The following is a 17,671-nucleotide window of genomic DNA, read 5'->3' as shown; positions in this document are numbered from 1 at the left end:
AAGAAGTGTAATCGTATTCTCATACATCTGAGTTTCAGGACTCTCAGGTCTTTCACTGACATTCTCTTGTAAGATCTTTATTGCGGGGCCAGGGCGACTGGCGAGCAAGCTTCTATCTGAGAACTCAGTGTCCGCTTAACTGTGTTTTTCTCTTTCTTACGCGTCGTTACGCGTTCGGATATCTCTTGATGAATAATTGTTCCTAATGAGGAGACAATGCGTGGATAATTGTTTCCTAATAAGAAGATGATGAACATTTTTATAGTGTAAGAGGCCTACGCTGAATAGATCGGTATTATATTGATAGGTCTTATTTAACAAAGATAAAAACATTAAAGAAGGAAAGAAAGAGAAAGTGCGAGAATCAGCGATTGAGGTGGATATTTATACACGTATGTGGTGGCGTACGCGGTGGAGCTTCGGGGCGGAAGAATATACGCGCGTTCGTAGCGGCCGAGGATCGGCGATCGAGAATGGCCGAGAATCAGAGCGGCGGTGATCGAGAATGGCCGAGAATCGGAGCGTACGCGTTCGAGAATGAAGTGGTTGGAATCTGTGGAGTGTAACGGAATAGTCTATATAATTGATCGGGCGCAGCCCGCCACATACTGAATTGATTATCAACTGATTTTCAATCAATTATTAATTACTTAAATATATAGATTAAATCTATTTTTATTACTATAATTAATTCAGAATTAATTCAGAATTAATTTAAAATTAATTTAAAATTAATTATTAAATATTTTTATCTTAATATATTTTAAAATTCTGTAAAACATCTCTTTATATTCTATATAAATTTATCTGTTTATTTAATTAATTATAAATCAGCTATACATGCTTTGATTGATTGATGAGCTGAATAAATGAGTGAATTGAAAGATTGAAAGTCAATTATCAACTGATTATTACTAGACTGACTGTGTGACTGTGTCTGAGATCAGAACCAGATTTTTTGATAGTTTCATTATCAATTTAACTGATTTCATTACATGGTTTTAACATTAGATAGTAGTCTCATACTGTCTCAGTGAGACTTACTGTCTACTCTTATCACATTTTTCAAATGAGACTATAATTTCTACTTCTTAATTTAAATTATTTTTATTGCTTTAAATGACTTTAAATCTCATTTGAGTATTATCAAAAAGCATTACTTTTTAAAAAATTAAAAATAGTCTTAAAAAAAATCTTAAAATGTCTAAAAATAGTAACTTTATATCAAGAATGAAATTAAATGAGATTAAATAAGATCACTTTCTTATTTTTTTCAAGTCATGATTTTATTTTAAGATCTGATATATAGTCACTTTACATATTTTTTTAATAGCCAGTTTCAGCAGAATTCACATCAAGAAATGTATGAGATCAGATTAAATGAGATTAAATATGAAATTCATAATCTCAGCAGCCAGTCTAATTATTACTGTATTATGCAAGGTCAGAGTCATGATTATGTAATGAGGTCAAGTGACGCACTTAGCAAGGTCAAGTTTTCTGTATACACACATCAAAATGATAAAAAACTGAAATAATAAAAATCAAGAATCACATTCTCATTATAGCTCTTTATATTAACAATCAGTAGCTAATCTATAATAAATAAATTATCTACATCATTCTCAGTATATGTATCATCTCTAAATCATTTCATTTTCTTCTCAGTTAGTGATGAGAGTGAGTTGTTGTTAATTTTAATGAAATCAATTCTCTCTATCTCTTCTTATTCTACTCTTTTTCTACTTTATTTTCTTTACATTGTATGATTTTTCTATTTATATTTTTAACAGTGAGAACACTCTTTAACTGAATCTGTCAGCAACTTGTTTTAACTCTGTGATATTTATTCATAATTAAATAGTTTTTTAATTCAATTATCTGCTGTTTATTAAGTTCTGTGTGAGATAGACTAGTTTTGAAGATCTTTTTCAGACAGTCTGTCAAACTGAGTGATTTCAAATCCAGAGTATTTTTAATATTTTGAATAACTTTTTCTGTAATATCAATCTGATAACTATATTAGATATTAAAATAATCTATTTTTTTTATAAGGAATTCATTAATATCAATAAGTATTTAAAATTTCTAAAATTCACTCAACTGAAGCTCAATATATACCGAATTTTTAAAAATATAACTTGATTTCGATAAAATATTATCATTATTACTTCGGCTGGAATAAAATTGCGCTCTATATAAATTGTGCAATTGCCAATTGTATACCAGGACAGTATAAAGCTCAGTAAACACGATCGCCGTAGAAAGCTTTACAGACAGGACTAGCTCAGCTGCAAAACCCAACACAAACGGCAAGAATTTCACGCCTATATCATGCCTAGGTTATGTTTACCACACATGGCGAATCACGAACCTGGGAAGTTTACAAGGTTTTATTCCCGGAGTTTGAAAACATAGGAAGTGTCACGCATGCCGTGGAACGTCTCAACGCACTCTAACCCAGCATCCTTAGTCCATTCCAAAAGCTCGGGTTCCTCCCATACTCGCAACGAAAACGCCACCCTATCGTTCTGAACCACCTCCTCTTCACTAGACTCTAGCCTGCGGATGACGTGGAAATCATGGTAGTGTGTCTTGACAAATCCATCCACCTTGATGTCGTCAGGGGGAAACTTTTTATATATAATATTCGGGAACGTCTTGCTTGGGAACTCTTCCCCCTGTTGCAATCTCGTGGAGGTTTTCGGAGCGGTTGGCTCTTGAGTAATGGACCTCTTCGAGATGAGAGGGTTCATAATGGGGAAGTAAACGCGCCCCGAGCCAGGGCGAAGAAGCGAGGCGACCTGAGCGAAGAAACGTTGCGGCTCATCGGGGCCGATGAGATGGCTGATGCTACCGGCCGCGAAGAAGAGGAGGTCAATGCCGCCGGCATAGTCCTGGAGAGCTGGCGATGAAGCCACAGTCGCAGCGTCACCTATAGCAAACACAATTTTGCCAACTCGCGCCATGCTTGAGAGGGTGGCCTGCGCTTTCTCTGCGCGATCTAGCATTGCCTGCTCCGTGTCCACGCCAATAAAATGGACATTTGATAGGTCGAGTCCATGGCGTTCGCCATCGTTGGCAAGATCGATAAGGATACGGCCCGTGCCGGTCCCAATGTCTAGGACAGCAAAGGGAGTCTCGGGGGAAGGCTTTGGAGAACGTGTTGATAGCTGCTCCTTGAAGACGGGTGGATAGGAGGGTGCGCCGTCCTTTAGGTCGAGGGTCTTACCATTCTCTTCGGCCCATATGTCATAATATTCAGCATTATAGGCCGAATCGTAGAAGGTACTTTTACGGGCTTCGATGTCGTTGGGTGTCATTTTCGCGGTTGTGGATGGTCTTTTGGAGGAAATGAATGGGATATAGAGCTGATTCCCTATTTATGGATGGAAATGAATACTTCGGTATAATCTGCAGCTCATCAACGCATTAAAATGTATATGTACCAGGGCGACGTGACTGGTCACACTGCCCGCTAGTCAATCAACCATGGGGGGAGGGGGGATGTAAAGATACTAGCTGATTCAAGGATCTAGCATTTGCCTGAATTGATATATTAATAACTGCTAATGCGGAGCGATGGGCACAACCAGCAGAATATCTCTTTTTATCCTTATCCTTCATATTTTCGAGCTTGAAGCTATTGGGGTCGTGCGATCATCCACCACTTTCCCATACTCATTCAGCAAACTTTTCCGCTCAGGTAGTTGAGCATATAGCTGTATTTCATCGAATGGTGAAAATCATAAAATTCAGTGCTGCTGTGATTAGCACTCAGTGCTTCCAGCTGAGCCACTCCTAATTTTCATAGCTTTGCTGCCCCGCCCAGTCTCAAATTTCAGCGTGTTGCAAAGAGAACCGCAGGGGCTCTCACTCGCAGCTACGCATAGTATACGGAGTATGCGTATTTCAATGGGCTAGGCCGCTCTTCAGATTCTCGTCCGCACTAGTTTGCGTGGGCGATATTTTCAGAAGAGCTACAGCACACATCTCTGCAGTGTGATGGGAGGGTTGTCAGATCATTGCTGTACGCCATAGCTTGTCTTGGATTCTGGCAAAGAAAATATTCCCGGGCGGGTTCGTAACCGCTGGCGATACCAGTGCCGAATGCAGTCCAAAAAAAGTGCGCAACTTGATTGAACTGGATAACCTCATGTAGGGGTCCTAAAAGAGACGACTTTGTGTTGCACAGGACGTGTTGTTCTGGACCTCACGCTAATGGAATGAATCTATATTTTGAGGCAAAACTCATAAAACCTACACGCAGCTAGCATATTTAAGCAAGAAATATGATCTACCCCACTACTATGCCTTTCCATGAAAATGACTCAGATACTGACAGCTTTGCACATCCCTCATCTTGTCTATTTCAGTTATAACTCTTCACTATCCAGTCTAATTCCACTGTTGAACTCTAATCACATGTAAATGAAGAAGAAAAAGAGATATAAGAATGACAGACTGAACACAAGGCCTTTTTTGTTCAGGTAATTTAAATACAGTGTGCAAGATTATGCAAGTGAGTCTTTTATAAGAGCCTACATGAGGTTAAACAGGCAACCGAACACTCCCTGAGTATCACTGTGAGGACAGACATGGTACAATGGAATTGAGAGAGGTGGACACTTTGCCTGGGCGTAGATGAGGAATATTTTCATTTCTCTCCAAGTCAATAATGAAACTCTACATAAAATCTAGAGTGGTTTCTCCCTAGTCTATACAATTAAGGGCCCTTCAAGCGAAAGGTGCAAGGCAAGAAGATCTCGCTAGCTAAATCATATTGAGTATATAGGGAATTTAAAATGCACAGGCTGCGAAGAAAAGTCGGGCTGAAAAATCACTTTTTGTGTCCCAGTCGGGGTAATTTGACAGGAACGGTGAGCGCAAGTACAAGGACCCCCCAGAGTACGCTCGACAAGAAGGTTACACGAAGTGCCATTTCATAGGCGCTGACAACTATTGACGATATGAGTTAATAATATCTATCCTCAGGGATTGGATTTATTTGAGGAGAAGACGTACCCTGGGCTTTATGGATCGTATCCAATTGAGCGATTTCTTTAATAGACTTTCGAACACGGAGAATTATATCCGCTTTATCATGGCCGGTAACAGTTTGGCGGAGGAACGCACCCAGAGCGTTTTGGAAAATCAAGCTGCTGACTGCCACGCCCATCACCCACCCTAGAGAACGGAGTAGGGAAAGAGTTGTGGTGATAACAGCCTGGTCCTCCTGGGCGCTGGTCGACAGTACTCCCATCATGGTGGGCGGATACAACGCGCCCTGGCTAAAGGCCGCCATTGCAATAATGAGCACGGAAACCCAATCTGGGGCGTTGACACTGAGAATCCCGGAGCAGGCAGAGCTGCCAATCAGCCAAAATACCCCTAGAAGGAGAATCGGCTTCAGTCGACGGGTTCTTGCCATAAGGATACCGGTTAAGAGGCTGGAAATCATTAACCCAACAGATGCGGGAAGTAGACGGAGCCCCGAGCTCGTCGGTGACTCCAACTTGACTGCCTGAAAGAAAAGAGGTGCGTTGAACAAGATTGTGTTAATAGAGATACCAGCAAGGAAGTTCCCGAGCATTAAATTCGCATGCGGGCCTTTTGATAGGAGCGGCAATGGGATAGCAGGGTTGGAGGACAAGCGTTCAACTTTGATGAAGGGAACTGAAACCAAGCAAAATACGATCAATGAAGAGATAACAAGCGGATGTCTCCAGGGGAAAACATTGCCGCCTAAATTCAGTCCCAGCATCAGAGCTGTGACACCAAGGACAAGGCAAAAGGAACCAGCAATGTCTATCGTTCCAAGTGCTTGTCGGATGTTAATGTTGCGTTCGCGTGCTAACTGGGGACCCAGGTTTGAAGGCAACGTAAAATATGCCGCGGCGAACAGTACACAGAGCAAAGGTAGTTGTATTCCAAACGCTGCTCTCCAGCCGAGGGTATCAACTATCAACCCCCCGAATGCCAGTCCAAGGCAGTTCCCAAGGCCGTACGCAAGACTGAGGTAAGACTGGTACATCCCTCTGTGCTCAATATAGATCAAATCCGAACAGATAATGGACCCCAGAGCGATGATTCCGCTCGCACCAACACCGCAAAGTAGTCGTGCGCAAAGGAAGCTGCTGAAACTCCATGCTGTCCCGCACCAGGCCGTGGATATGAAGAATATCGTAATGGAAACAAGGTAAGGAACGCGTCTGCCAAATATATCGGATATCTGACCAATGATCGGTTGAAACACCGTACAGGTTAAGAGGAACCCCGTAGATAGCCAGGATGCTGAGTTCGCAACATGGAAATGCGACGAGATGACGGGATGGATGGATTCTAAAAGAGAGCCGTCAAAAAAGGATAGAACGATAGAGAGCAAGAGGCTTCCGAATATCACCCAGAACTTGGAGGGAGTAATGTCGATGAAGTGGGTGTCGTGTATGTTGTCGTCGTCGGCACAGACGCTCGCTTTAAGGAAACTTTTTGGTTCACAGCCATTGCTCGTGCCCGTTAACTTCCCATTAGAGGTAATGTTTTGTCTGATTAAGGGAGTTGTTTCATTCTCGCCGTTCCTCTGGCCAGACTGATCAGACATTATCGTGTCGCGTCCGTGATATTAGGCCAGTTTGAAGGGATATCGCCTTCGCCGGTGTAAATTGAAGCGGTTTATATTAAACAAAAAAGAAAGTTCAATGACACAGGAGGGAAATACCGCTTGGTACTACGCATAGTAGATGCCGACATTTGTCCAGCATGCCGCGCCGTGATCCAGAGTGTACTACTCCCCTCGCTCCCTGCCAAGATGGTCAAATACAATTCAGACTTGGGGAAGAATGGAGCTTACCTGGAAATGCCGATCCTGCAGAGTTTCGGTTGGTTCTCCGAGCAATGGCTGGCTGATTAGTGGCTCCATAACTTACTCAAAATTGGGAGTTCACCGTGGCTAACATGGTGAGCAGCGAAATTATGTTTAACGTTATCTTCATCGTGGCGCGCATTGATACGTCTACAAAGTACCTCGGACACCGACTTCATTTTTGGAATTTCGGCCTATGAACCAAATAATCCGACTCCCTTCACCAATTAACATGACATGACTTGGTATGGTAATTGCAGTCCCAGCCGGACAGATTGAATGTTGGTTTGAATTGACGCTGAGGTCGCAAAACAATTAGGGTTAATTAACTAGGTAACTAATTAGTTAACTAGGGCTATTCTGCTTACTAAGTTCCGAATCGGGTAACTAGCTAAGTTAGGTTACGATTGAGCCCTAGATGATATTTCTTTCTGCGCGAAACGAGTAGGGAGGAAATGCAAAATCATGTCCATTATTAACAATTATTGGAAGCCAATTGGAAAGACCACCTATGTAACTGTCCACAAACATCGCTTCAAATAGCTATCGATCTTTTGCGTGTCGTCCAGTCTCGCGATAGTTCCCACATACCCGTCTGGCCGAACCACAGCGACTGCACCCAACTTCATGTCAACGCCATAGGCGGAATATCCTTCTGGATCAAGATAATGCATACGCATTTCAGCTTCCCGTTTGACAGCTGGCGGAATATCTGCCCATTCAAAAGAAAAGGAGTTAAACGGCACGAAAACCACTAGCTCTACCGTTTTTGGAACAAACGAGGGCAGTATTTCTTGACAGATTTCGTTAAGCGAAGATGCAGAGTTCCCGTCTGGATTTTTGAGAAGATCGTCGGATGCAAAGACAAGTATGCGGAAGCGTCCGTCTGAGGGAAACTCGTCCTGTGAATGTCTGATATCACCATCTGCAAACCTCGTAATAATCCCATCTCCGAACCGGCGTCCCTCCCTCAAAACTCCATTTAAGAAGTTGGAACTGTTAATCGGCCCGTCCGAGGTCCCGGTCTTCTCGTCAACTAGGAATCCTTCATCATATTCAATGGCACCAACCATGAAAGCAAGCAACTCCAGTTCTAGAAAATTATCCGCCTTGACACTGTCCTCTGATTCAATCATGTACCGGCCTTCATACCAGTCGCGGTCATAATCGACAAGCTTCTTGGCATTTTTCAGGCGGTCGTGGGAAAATGTATCTAGAAGCTTTTCCGGCTCTGGAGTCAATCCGTTGATTGCGTACATGAGCTTCCAAGATAGATCGTAGCTGTCCATTAGGGCAACATTCATCCCTTGTCCCATAGCTGGAGAGTGGGTATGACATGCTTAAGTAACAGGCTGTTAGCACTGTTTCGTCCTCTCATCAATCTGGCAAGGGAATACTATGAAAGGATTGTACGAACCATCTCCTACAAGGAAAACGCGTGAATTTCCAGCCTTGTCTTTCTCGACGAGACGTTCGGCTACCCGCCTCCCCACTTGATATGCTGTCCACCACTCAATGTCCTGCTTAGGCCGGATATAATATGGATGGAATAAGTCTCTTGTGCGTTGCAAAATGAGCTCCGGAGTAACCTTGGCTCTTCTTGCACGCTGGGATTCCTCGGTGTTCACCACAGGCGCAGAGCTGCCCGGCTCGATAGGATCATCGTCAGCAAATGGCACGTATATCCGGGTTAGGTATTCTCCATCATTCTTCCTTTCGCGGGGAATTATCGAAACAATGCGGTTGGTAGACGTTAGATGAACAGGTCTTCGAATATCCGGGAAATCGGTGTCAACCACCATATCAATAGCACCCCAAATATCGCCAATCGAGCCTCCGGTTTGGTTTATGCCAATCGATTGTCTTACGACAGAATGAGCCCCGTCTGCTCCAATTAGATACTTTGTTCTAACTTTGCGTTTCTCGCCATTTAGCTCAAGGGTTGCCTTCACTGGAAAATCAGACTCTACACCATTTTCAATCTGGACATCCACAATCCGGCAGTTCCAAACGACCCCCCTTTTTGAATATTTTTTGAGATTATCATGGAGAATTCGTTCAATCCTCCCCTGTGATATCAACAGCATAGCCGGTTTATACCGCCCCTTGATCTGGCTGGTGTATTGCGAGAACTGCCGAATGAAGCCCGTGGGAGCGCTGGGATCCTTAATCCACCTGGTGAATTCGTAGGCACGCAGCCCCTGATTCCAGATCTCATCAGCTATATCTAAGCTCCTAAAGACTTCCAAAGTCCGTTGCATCATCGCATCCGCATGTCCAACTTTGAGTGCCGATGGACTCGAGTCAATACATAAGCGGGAAGAGTCTGGAAGCCCGTAGCGTGCGAGTAGAAGGTTTAGGAGAAGGCCCGCTGGCCCCGCCTAGGAGTGGAAGTTAATGAAATGAATTTGATACTGCCGCATGCCCTTGAGTTTGTTACGTACACCAGCAATGACCACTTCATATGTCTCAACATCATCCTGCGGTACAGTGGGCAAAGGAGTCTGTCGAGGGAGCGGTTGAGCAATTGTTTCGTTGAGCGTCGCTTGATGCTTGATCGTTTCCTCTTCTGTGAAGGGCTTCATTTTCGGTCGGAGGAGTTATGTTTATCAAGGAGAACTGAATGATATAACTTCAAGAAATAAAGTTATTCTTGCGCTTCTAATCACGGACAGTGCAGAATATAAAGATTTCCCTATTGGGAAAGGAACTTTATGGAAACGAATAACTCACGCAAAGGCTGTTAGAGTACGGAGTACACAACCGTTTGTTTTGGCGTAGATGTGATTAAAAGGCCGATCTGCTGGTTATATCCTGCATGGATCAGGAACTCGCTATTATTATTAAAACTGGGTATGATGTGTACTGTAGTCCGTACAGTGACATACAAGTGGAATAGGGGGGCATTTCCGCCGTCTTTCCCCACAACTGATACAGGTAACTATTAGACACACTCTCTCCACTAGCACTAGTAGAGGTTACGTTATTCCGTGAGAAATGTACTCCATACGGCCCTTGAAGAAAGGTATTCACGCCTCAAAGAGTAAGTGACCCGGCTCGAAGGGCACACATGCATCTAAGGCGCAATTTTTGGTTTTTCGTCAGATGTGATTAGTTAGTTGGCTTTTGCATGAATCTGCAGGTCATCCGAAAAGCGCGCCCTCTCGCAACAAACGACAGGGAGGCCTGCAAATGGGGCCCCTTGGTGAATTTTGGCTCTACCAAAGAGTTTCAGCTCTTTTTCAGGGTCAGGGATTATCAAGATCCCATTCGCGCACACAAATTTACATTGAGGCTAACTTACAGGGGATGCTAATCCGGAAATCAAAGGCAAATAAACGCAGCTTCATCATCAGGCTGCAGGGCGTAGTTTTGACCATATTACAGCATACTGGACCAAAAAACAAAGTGGACTGGCTCACTAAATATTATGATTTCGCTCAGCATTTCCCCAAACAGCTGATATCCTGGAACACATTGAGATGTTGGAATTTGAATTTGAGAAACTGAATGATACATAGTGCTACAGTAGATACGTTGTTCAAGCAGCCCATAACCAAACTCCGGCGGAAATTGCAGCAGCGGGTATCACATAGGTGCCAACTGACTTTGCCGACCCCCATACAGTATTCCAAAATTCTGCCTCCACGTTGGCGTTAAACATATCGGCGGAATTTGTTTTGGGAAACGAACCATCCGGGACAGGAACTCCCAGAAATTCACAAAGCGGCTCCCATCCATCGCCAAAATTAAAATCAAGAAGTTGATCTTTGGGAATAGTACTCCTGACCTTCTCATAGTGATCTATGTAGGCCTGTCGGCATCGTTCTCCATAGTCGTTGTTGCAAAGTACCTTGAAAGACGTCTCCATCATAACCACGACCGGGCGGGTCATATCAGAATCAAGGAGCTTCAAGGCCTGCGTGTGCCAGCGCTGGATATACGGGAAAATCGTTTTATGCATCGAATTCATCCAGGAATCGACGCTGCGGTTGGTGAGAATGATTTTGGCGTCCGGGTAAGCCTGGTGTAACTCGTTCCAGAAGAGGCAACAGGGCATGTCGAGGCAGGCATCGTATTCGCCCAAGAGACGGTCAAATTCGTCACGACCATAGGGACGGCCTTTGTTGAAGAAATTGCAGTTCATTGCTTCAGTCCAGAGTGTGAAATATCGCTTCGGATCATCCATTTGCTCAGTCAAATGGCAGGTTGTAAAGCCCAGCTGGCGAAGAGCGATGTTCATTGCTATTAAAGCACATCAGCTATTCAGTTACAATGAGATCAAGATCGATGAAATGACTTACACATCGTTCCTGTCCTGCATAGTCCCGCGACAATGACCTTCATAGGCCGTTTCCTCTTGTTCTCTTCTCTGTCAATTAATCTCGACATTCTTGCGGCGATATCCTGGTGGAAGTCAAAAACGAAATGGTGTATTTGGCCGAAATTGTAACAAGGAGAGAAGCATATGCATTACAACATATACCCTTCGAGAGCCTGGCAGTCTATCTTGCATTCTGGAAGATGCTTTCCTGCTCCGAACGCCTCCCGGCTCAGATCCGATCGGGCTATTTCTACTTTTGTACCACAACGCGCTCCCAAAATTGGGATGCTGATTGTAAGGACTTCATGTTGTGGATACCATGCAGAGATTCATCGCCCATTTTTGCGATTTTCCATTCTCCCAAGGGGGGCTGCAAAACAGGAATCGAGGGGAAAGCAGGGTGAAAGTTATGTACTCCGCTACTTAGTGCACAGGTTCAGCGCAGCCACCAAGCTTAATTGATGAGTGACCAGAGGAAGAGAGCGATGCCCTAAACGAACATTTAAACGAACATTAGTCCGTACCAGAACATATAATATATTTTGGATCGATACAATAGTTCGACGGCATCGGACAACTAAGCGGTCTGAAATATCACTTTTTTCGGAGTGATCTAAATGCGATGTACTGTGCAGAAGATGTGCAGAGCTGAACAATTGAGTTGTTCCAGACCGTTTCAATTCCAACTGCATATAGCTAAACCGATAGGCTAAAATCGAGCGAAGAGCAAATGCAAAAATACTAGTGAACCAATAAACTAAGACTTTCGCGGCATGGGCCTTTCTCGAACAAATCATCATCGTATCCTCATGCAGGTTCCAGTTCCCAGCCTCATCATTCAGGAAGTTCCTCAAACGGTAAAACGTCGTTTGAACCATTCTTCAGCACTGATCAACTGAAGATCTGGCCCCTCTTGACCCCTGGCACAAGCTCCGGCCGCCTTCAGCTGCGCCGCTGTATCGGACTCGGTGGCTTTCTCGCCAAAATATCGTCCACCAGTGATCTGCGTGAACCCGAACATCAATTTCGCATCTTCGAGCTCATGGATCCCATGCGTATCGAAGGCTTCCCAGGATGGCATGAGAGGATCGTAGCGGGATTTTTTCCCGGTCACTGAAATCTTGTCAATAACCGCCGGCAGGCTATTTCCCGTTTTGTGCTTCTGCATTGGACCAATGCTAATTTCTACACATACCTTGCTGGAACGCTCCGACCAATTCGTCAAAGCTACGAATATCGCTCACTCCATGGATGACATGACCATCCCACTTCTCGGGCTCCAAAAATAGGCCGTGGATTATGTCACCGTAATCGTCGGTCATGCTGAGCCATGGAACGTCCTCCATCCCTCCCCACATCGGAGCCTTAAACGTGAGGTACCCTTCTGGGTCGGGGAAGTGAGGAAAGCCACCAAAGACTGGGGCAACTTCCTTCGACAGGAAGTTCTCCAAATACCACCCAGCGCAGATGAATGAGGCAGTGGAAAACTTTCCAGTTGAGCGAATGTAATGTTCGATCTTGTTTTTCACTGATCGTCACACAGAGCCAATTAGTGATGGACCAGAAAGGTAAATCTGCGGGTGGCTTACTGTCCATGGCTTTCATTCGGACCTTCCCCCCGGTCATTTCTGTGCAAGGAGGACCGGAGCTGAAGACGATATGCTTCACGCCCGCTTCAATAGCACCATCGATAATGGTCTTTCCCATGTCAAACTCAGTGGGAGCGGTTGAGTCGGTGAAAATCTGACGAATCCCTAAGCATTTGGCCCCCGCAATGGTGGAGGGAATAAAAAAGAAAATATATGGATATCTAGATGGTTACCTTGTCATCCGAATTGATATTGACGAATGCTCCCCAGGCACCTCCAAATGCCTGGGCCATCTCAGCGGGATTGAAGCCATTAGCCCTGACGACTGTAGCACCAAGATCAACCAGCGCCTTGCTTCTCTCTGATTCAGGATTGCGGGTAATGGCGCGAACTTGGAAATTGGCCTTGTTCCCGAGAAGGGATCTGACAACAGAGCCACCCTGGTTACCTGTAGCACCGAACACTGCTATGATTTCGGGAGAAGCCATCGTGTACGTTGGATATAGAATGAAGTTATCGAAGTCTTGCAGAGAGTTCGACGGAGGGAATTTTTTTTTTATCAAGAAATGCTCTCTTTATCAGTCGTGTTCTTTCAGCCGGCCCACCTTAGCAATCTCCGGCAGTCCGACGGCACGGAAGGCTACTTACATGGATTTATTTACTCTCCTAGGCGGGATCCAAATTTGATTCACATCTTGACAACACACTCCCATTTCTCAAAAATTGGGTTAATGGCTTGAAATGATTAGCAAGGGACGATGATCAGTCACAGCCACTCAATTATGAGCCAAACACATAGGATGTTGCTTCGCAGCGAGGCGTAGCTGGCTTGTAACCAAGGGGAAAAAAAAAAGAAAAGGAAAAGGAAAAAGGAAAAAAAAAGGCAAGCTCTAGTCCGGAAGCTCTCCGCCGAATCTCTACTGACTGGTAAATATAAGTTTGTTCAAAGAGAATAAATTGTAGATGGAGCTTTCTTGTGACATTCTTCAAACATATTGCAAATCTCCTACCCTCAATTAGCTTTCAACACTCCTAATGATGGGTTCCGAATATAACCACCTCGTTCAACGCGGTGATGGCTTGGGTCAACTTTTCGAAGGTCAAGCACTTCTAACTCCTGACGCACCCGCAGTTGTCGACGGCAATTGCATTTCGACTTACGCAGAAATTCGCTCCCGGAGCATACATCTAGCATCCCAACTCCGAAAAAACGAAATTGCCCTGGAGGAGCCCATTGGGATCATTGTTAACCCCAGCGTCAACGATGTCATTACTCAGATTGCAGTAATATATGCTGGGGGTAGCTGCGTTCCCCTTGACCCAAACCTTAGCGACGAGCAGCTCGAGTCCAGATTAAAAAGGCTCAACACACGGTATCTTATTGTCGATTGTGCAAATGAAAATCGCCTATCGGGCTTCCATCAATTGGTCGTCGGCGACGAGAAAGCTGAGAATGGAATGTACTGCGCAGAGATTCCGCCTGATCTTCCTGTTTCAACGTCACTCGAACACCGCACCCATCTAATCCATACGTCTGGAACCACGAGTGAGCCCAAGGCGGTCCAAATCCTTGCTCGATCCGTCCTGGAAGTTGTGTATCACTTCCCCTTTGCTCCTCTAGACGCGGAAGATGCTGTTGCACATGTAAATAGCACTAGCTTTGATGTCTCCCTTGTCGACGTATGGGCTCCTCTGTTACGAGGCGCTCGCATCGTTCTCGTTTCCAAGAACATCCTCCTCGACCCCTTCGCGCTGGCCGACACAGTAGAGAAGTTCCAAGTAACAGTTATGGCCACAACATCTGCTGTTCTAAATCTCGCGGCTGTTGTCCATCCATCTGCCTTTTCTGGTCTAAAGATGTGGATGATCGGAGGCGAAGTTGCTCAGCCATCGGCAGTGAAAGCGATCCTAGAGAACGGACCACCAGGCCAGCTAATCAACGCTTACGGCCCCACTGAATGCTGTGCATTTGCTCTTGCGCATAGAGTTACCCTGGATGATACCAAGGAAGGCTCGATCAGTATCGGAAAACCTATTGGTGCGACATCGGCATTCATTCTAGATGAGTCTCTGCGTCCTGTGAAGGACGGCGAGGTTGGAGAACTATACCTTGGTGGGCCAGGCGTCAGCCGCGGCTATGTGAACAACCCTCAGAAGAACTCCGAAGCGTTTGTCGAGATTAACGGTCTGATGGAATCGGCGACATCAAAGATGTTTTATCGCACTGGAGATTTTGTCAGCCGGGGCCAGTCGGGTCAGATTTTCTTCGTTGGCAGACGAGACAACCAAGTTAAAATCCGTGGATTCCGTATTGAATTGGAGGCCGTTGAGACAGCGTTGCTGAAAACGGACCGTTTCTCGGATGCCGCTGCGTTCAAAGTCGACACTTCCGGTCTTGGAACAGGAGGAACGTTGGTTGCATACGTGGTTCCAAGTTTTCATTCGACGGATACCCTCGTCGGAGTCGCCGATAGGCTGAAGATTATGCTTCCGGAATACATGATCCCACGTATAGAGCTGATCGACAAATTGCCCCTCAATTCCCATGATAAAGTCGATCGCAAGAAACTAGTCACCATGTACCTGGAAAAAGCCCAATCCCAAGCAGTGTCGCTTTCAAAACACCAAGAATCGATGACAACCATCTGTCGCTTACAACAGCTTTGGTGTGACACATTAGGATTGGGCATAACAAATTTTGAGGATCACGATGACTTTTTCCTCTTGGGCGGGACTTCTCTCCAAGCTGCTGTGTTAATTCACCGAATTCGAAGTGAGTTCGACATCGATATCTCGACGTTAACCCTTTACGACAACTCCACACTGATCGGGCTAGCTGCTGTAATCGACAGCTTCAGGAAGGGAACATTCATTGAGAAGGACGAGCGACAACTTTGGCTGGCAGATGCCAAACTAGGTGAAGGCATAAGTATTCCGAACAAATCTCCTCTAAACTGGCGCCGCGATACAGAAGGCCGTGTCTTCTTGACAGGTGCCACCGGCTTTGTGGGCGCATTTTTCCTTGTACAACTACTCGAGATGCCGGACATCCATCAGGTTGGATGTCTGGTGCGCGCTTCAAGCGTTGAGACGGGTTTCATGCGTCTTCGCAAGATCCTTGAGAAATATAAGCTCTGGAATGAATCCCTCATGGCGAAATTGCTCATTCTTCCTGGGAACCTCGAGGACGACAATCTGGGATTTAGCAAAGAACGCTTTGAAGAAATCACGGAATGGGCGAGCGCTGTGTTCCATTTTGGAGCCCGTGTAAACTATATCCAACCCTATTCCGTTCATCGTGCCGCCAACGTCATTGGGACCTTGAACATCCTACGCCTTGTTAGTACCGGGAGGCCTAAGACCCTTCATTATGTGTCGAGCATCTCCTGCTTCGGGCCCACAGGTATGATAACCGGCGCCTCAAAAGTTTCCGAAGACGGTCCTCTTTTGCCTCACCTTGATGCGCTGTCATACGACCATGGATACGCCCAAAGCCAGTGGGTTGTCGAATATATACTACAGAATCTGATCAGCCGGGGATTCCCAGTAGCCATATACCGACCAGGATCAGTGACCGGTCACACCGTCAGCGGTGTAGGCAACCCCGATGATTTCCTCTGTCGTTTGATAAACACATGCTTCGAGATTGGATGTTGCCCACTGCTTCCTGGTCAACGGAAAGACGTTGTCCCGGTTGACTATGTCTGCTCGGCCATTCTGCACATTTCCTCGTCGAACAAGAACCTTGGGAAGGCATATCACATAGTCCCACATGCGTCAGAATATGTTTCCGTAAACGACACATTCGAACTAATTGCACGATGCGCAAATCAGAAAATGGAAGCTCTGCCATACTCTGAATGGGTCGAGAAGCTTGCCAGTAAGCCGAACAGTCGTCTGAAGCCACTGCAACCAATGTTGCAACAAAAGTATTATAAGGGACTCACCCGGTGGGAAATGTATGAGAACATGCCAGTCTACTCGACTGATAACACCGAGCGTGCTCTTGAGGACTACCCAGGCGGACTACCCTGTCCACCTCTCGATGAAAAATTAGTTCGCCTCTACCTCGCGCAGTGGGAAGACGACAAAAGCCAGGCTAGTCGATCAAGAGCCAAGCGGCCAAGACCTGCCGACGATGGAATTTTGGCCACAGAGAGGGTGGGGGTGAAGCAAATACGTGCCTCGACTGGGAGTTGAGCTTTTCATGTATGTCCTCATTATTATTTAGGTGTTTATTTTGGGAATTCCGGCTTTGTGGAGACTGCAGGGAACAAGGTAACATTGATCGGCTAGTGAGATAGGGCTGAAGGTGGTGGGGGAGAGATGTTTTCATGCCGTTTTGCTTTCATTCCAATGTAGTCCATGGAGTCTAAATTAAGGGTATGTTTTCTTCTTGACTGTGTGATTTTTTTTGTTTTAGATGACTGATGTTTCACCATTGGTCAGGCTGTCGATGGAGGTATGTGAAAGTGTAGAGATAGGATAGCAGCAGTCGTTGAAGTAGATAGAAAAGTGGAACAGCTGTTGCTTCTTGTTCTTACCCTAGTGCGTCGTCATAATCAAACCACAACGAAAGGTTCATTGCGACCCCCTTCACGCTGTATGGTGCTGATACTCACACAAAATCGTTTGGAACTTAGGAGACGGAACAGAAATATTGTCTTCGACCCTCAATCGGAAATTCTTGCGAGGTTGGTTAGGGTTAGCTAAATTATCCTAGCCTCAGCCCCAGCTTGTATGAACTAAATAGAGTAGTAAACCCGCAAGCTAATACAGTAGTAATAAGTCTCCGTTATAAGCACTAGTTGTCGGATCTCCAACAAAAGAGAAGGTAAAATTAACATCAAGCGGGGCTCACTTCAGTGAAATGGGCTAGAAATAATTTAGCGCTCG

General features: G+C 45.2%; 6 protein-coding genes across 8 annotated transcripts; 1 reads left to right on the top strand and 5 right to left on the bottom strand.

Moving 5' to 3' along the window:
- Positions 1 to 2,122: 2,122 nt before the first annotated feature.
- BDBG_08670 (uncharacterized protein) lies at positions 2,123 to 4,183 on the bottom strand. The gene has a single exon (XM_002620825.2). The coding sequence runs from the start codon at positions 3,321 to 3,323 to the stop codon at positions 2,394 to 2,396; it is 930 nt and encodes a 309-aa protein (XP_002620871.1). The 5' UTR covers positions 3,324 to 4,183; the 3' UTR covers positions 2,123 to 2,393.
- A 17-nt stretch (positions 4,184 to 4,200) lies between these two features.
- BDBG_08669 lies at positions 4,201 to 7,178 on the bottom strand. 2 transcript variants are annotated; one of them, XM_002620824.2, is made up of 4 exons: positions 6,955 to 7,170; positions 6,851 to 6,898; positions 5,026 to 6,800; positions 4,602 to 4,959 (listed from the first exon to the last, which is right to left on the bottom strand). In XM_002620824.2, exons 3-4 carry the CDS (start codon positions 6,599 to 6,601, stop codon positions 4,841 to 4,843), a joined length of 1,695 nt encoding a protein of 564 aa, XP_002620870.1. In that variant the 5' UTR covers positions 6,602 to 6,800; positions 6,851 to 6,898; positions 6,955 to 7,170; the 3' UTR covers positions 4,602 to 4,840. The 2 variants fall into 2 exon arrangements, with proteins under 2 accessions (XP_031580930.1, XP_002620870.1); XM_031723673.1 differs by having other exon boundaries at positions 4,201 to 4,959; positions 6,851 to 7,178.
- A 4-nt stretch (positions 7,179 to 7,182) lies between these two features.
- Positions 7,183 to 9,839, bottom strand: BDBG_08668 (phenol monooxygenase). Its single transcript, XM_002620823.2, has 4 exons — positions 9,596 to 9,839; positions 9,307 to 9,494; positions 8,280 to 9,243; positions 7,183 to 8,201 (listed from the first exon to the last, which is right to left on the bottom strand). The coding sequence occupies exons 2-4, from the start codon at positions 9,445 to 9,447 to the stop codon at positions 7,372 to 7,374; spliced, it is 1,935 nt and encodes a 644-aa protein (XP_002620869.1). The 5' UTR covers positions 9,448 to 9,494; positions 9,596 to 9,839; the 3' UTR covers positions 7,183 to 7,371.
- A 564-nt stretch (positions 9,840 to 10,403) lies between these two features.
- BDBG_08667 (uncharacterized protein) lies at positions 10,404 to 11,254 on the bottom strand (the record flags this gene model as incomplete). Its single annotated transcript, XM_002620822.1, has 2 exons — positions 10,404 to 11,107; positions 11,167 to 11,254. 2 exons carry the CDS (start codon positions 11,252 to 11,254, stop codon positions 10,404 to 10,406), a joined length of 792 nt encoding a protein of 263 aa, XP_002620868.1.
- A 738-nt stretch (positions 11,255 to 11,992) lies between these two features.
- On the top strand, positions 11,993 to 17,630 carry BDBG_08665. Of its 2 annotated transcripts, none has more exons than XM_002620820.2 (3): positions 11,993 to 13,658; positions 13,714 to 17,158; positions 17,225 to 17,630. In XM_002620820.2, the coding sequence occupies exon 2, from the start codon at positions 13,811 to 13,813 to the stop codon at positions 16,973 to 16,975; it is 3,165 nt and encodes a 1,054-aa protein (XP_002620866.2). In that variant the 5' UTR covers positions 11,993 to 13,658; positions 13,714 to 13,810; the 3' UTR covers positions 16,976 to 17,158; positions 17,225 to 17,630. The 2 variants fall into 2 exon arrangements, with proteins under 2 accessions (XP_002620866.2, XP_031580929.1); XM_031723672.1 differs by having other exon boundaries at positions 12,193 to 17,354; positions 17,419 to 17,479; positions 17,565 to 17,630.
- BDBG_08666 (uncharacterized protein) lies at positions 12,037 to 13,263 on the bottom strand (the record flags this gene model as incomplete). Its single annotated transcript, XM_002620821.1, has 4 exons — positions 12,037 to 12,299; positions 12,382 to 12,714; positions 12,776 to 12,929; positions 13,009 to 13,263. 4 exons carry the CDS (start codon positions 13,261 to 13,263, stop codon positions 12,037 to 12,039), a joined length of 1,005 nt encoding a protein of 334 aa, XP_002620867.1.
- Positions 17,631 to 17,671: the final 41 nt, after the last annotated feature.

The sequence above is a fragment of the Blastomyces gilchristii genome (genome assembly GCF_000003855.2).
Source record: "Blastomyces gilchristii SLH14081 genomic scaffold supercont1.27, whole genome shotgun sequence".
NCBI lineage: Eukaryota > Fungi > Ascomycota > Eurotiomycetes > Onygenales > Ajellomycetaceae > Blastomyces > Blastomyces gilchristii.
This window is presented reverse-complemented; position numbering and strand designations above follow the sequence as displayed.

Coding starts and splice junctions, on each gene's coding strand:
- BDBG_08668 (XM_002620823.2), bottom strand. CDS start 9,447: ATGAAGCCCTTCACAGAAGAGGAAACGATCAAGCATCAAGCGACGCTC. Junction 9,244..9,306: donor ATGAAGTGGTCATTGCTGGT/GTACGTAACAAA, acceptor TTCCACTCCTAG/GCGGGGCCAGCGGGCCTTCT. Junction 8,202..8,279: donor CGTTTTCCTTGTAGGAGATG/GTTCGTACAATC, acceptor CTGTTACTTAAG/CATGTCATACCCACTCTCCA.
- BDBG_08669 (XM_031723673.1), bottom strand. CDS start 6,601: ATGTCTGATCAGTCTGGCCAGAGGAACGGCGAGAATGAAACAACTCCC. Junction 4,960..5,025: donor TACGATCCATAAAGCCCAGG/GTACGTCTTCTC, acceptor TATCGTCAATAG/TTGTCAGCGCCTATGAAATG.
- BDBG_08665 (XM_002620820.2), top strand. CDS start 13,811: ATGATGGGTTCCGAATATAACCACCTCGTTCAACGCGGTGATGGCTTG.
- BDBG_08670 (XM_002620825.2), bottom strand. CDS start 3,323: ATGACACCCAACGACATCGAAGCCCGTAAAAGTACCTTCTACGATTCG.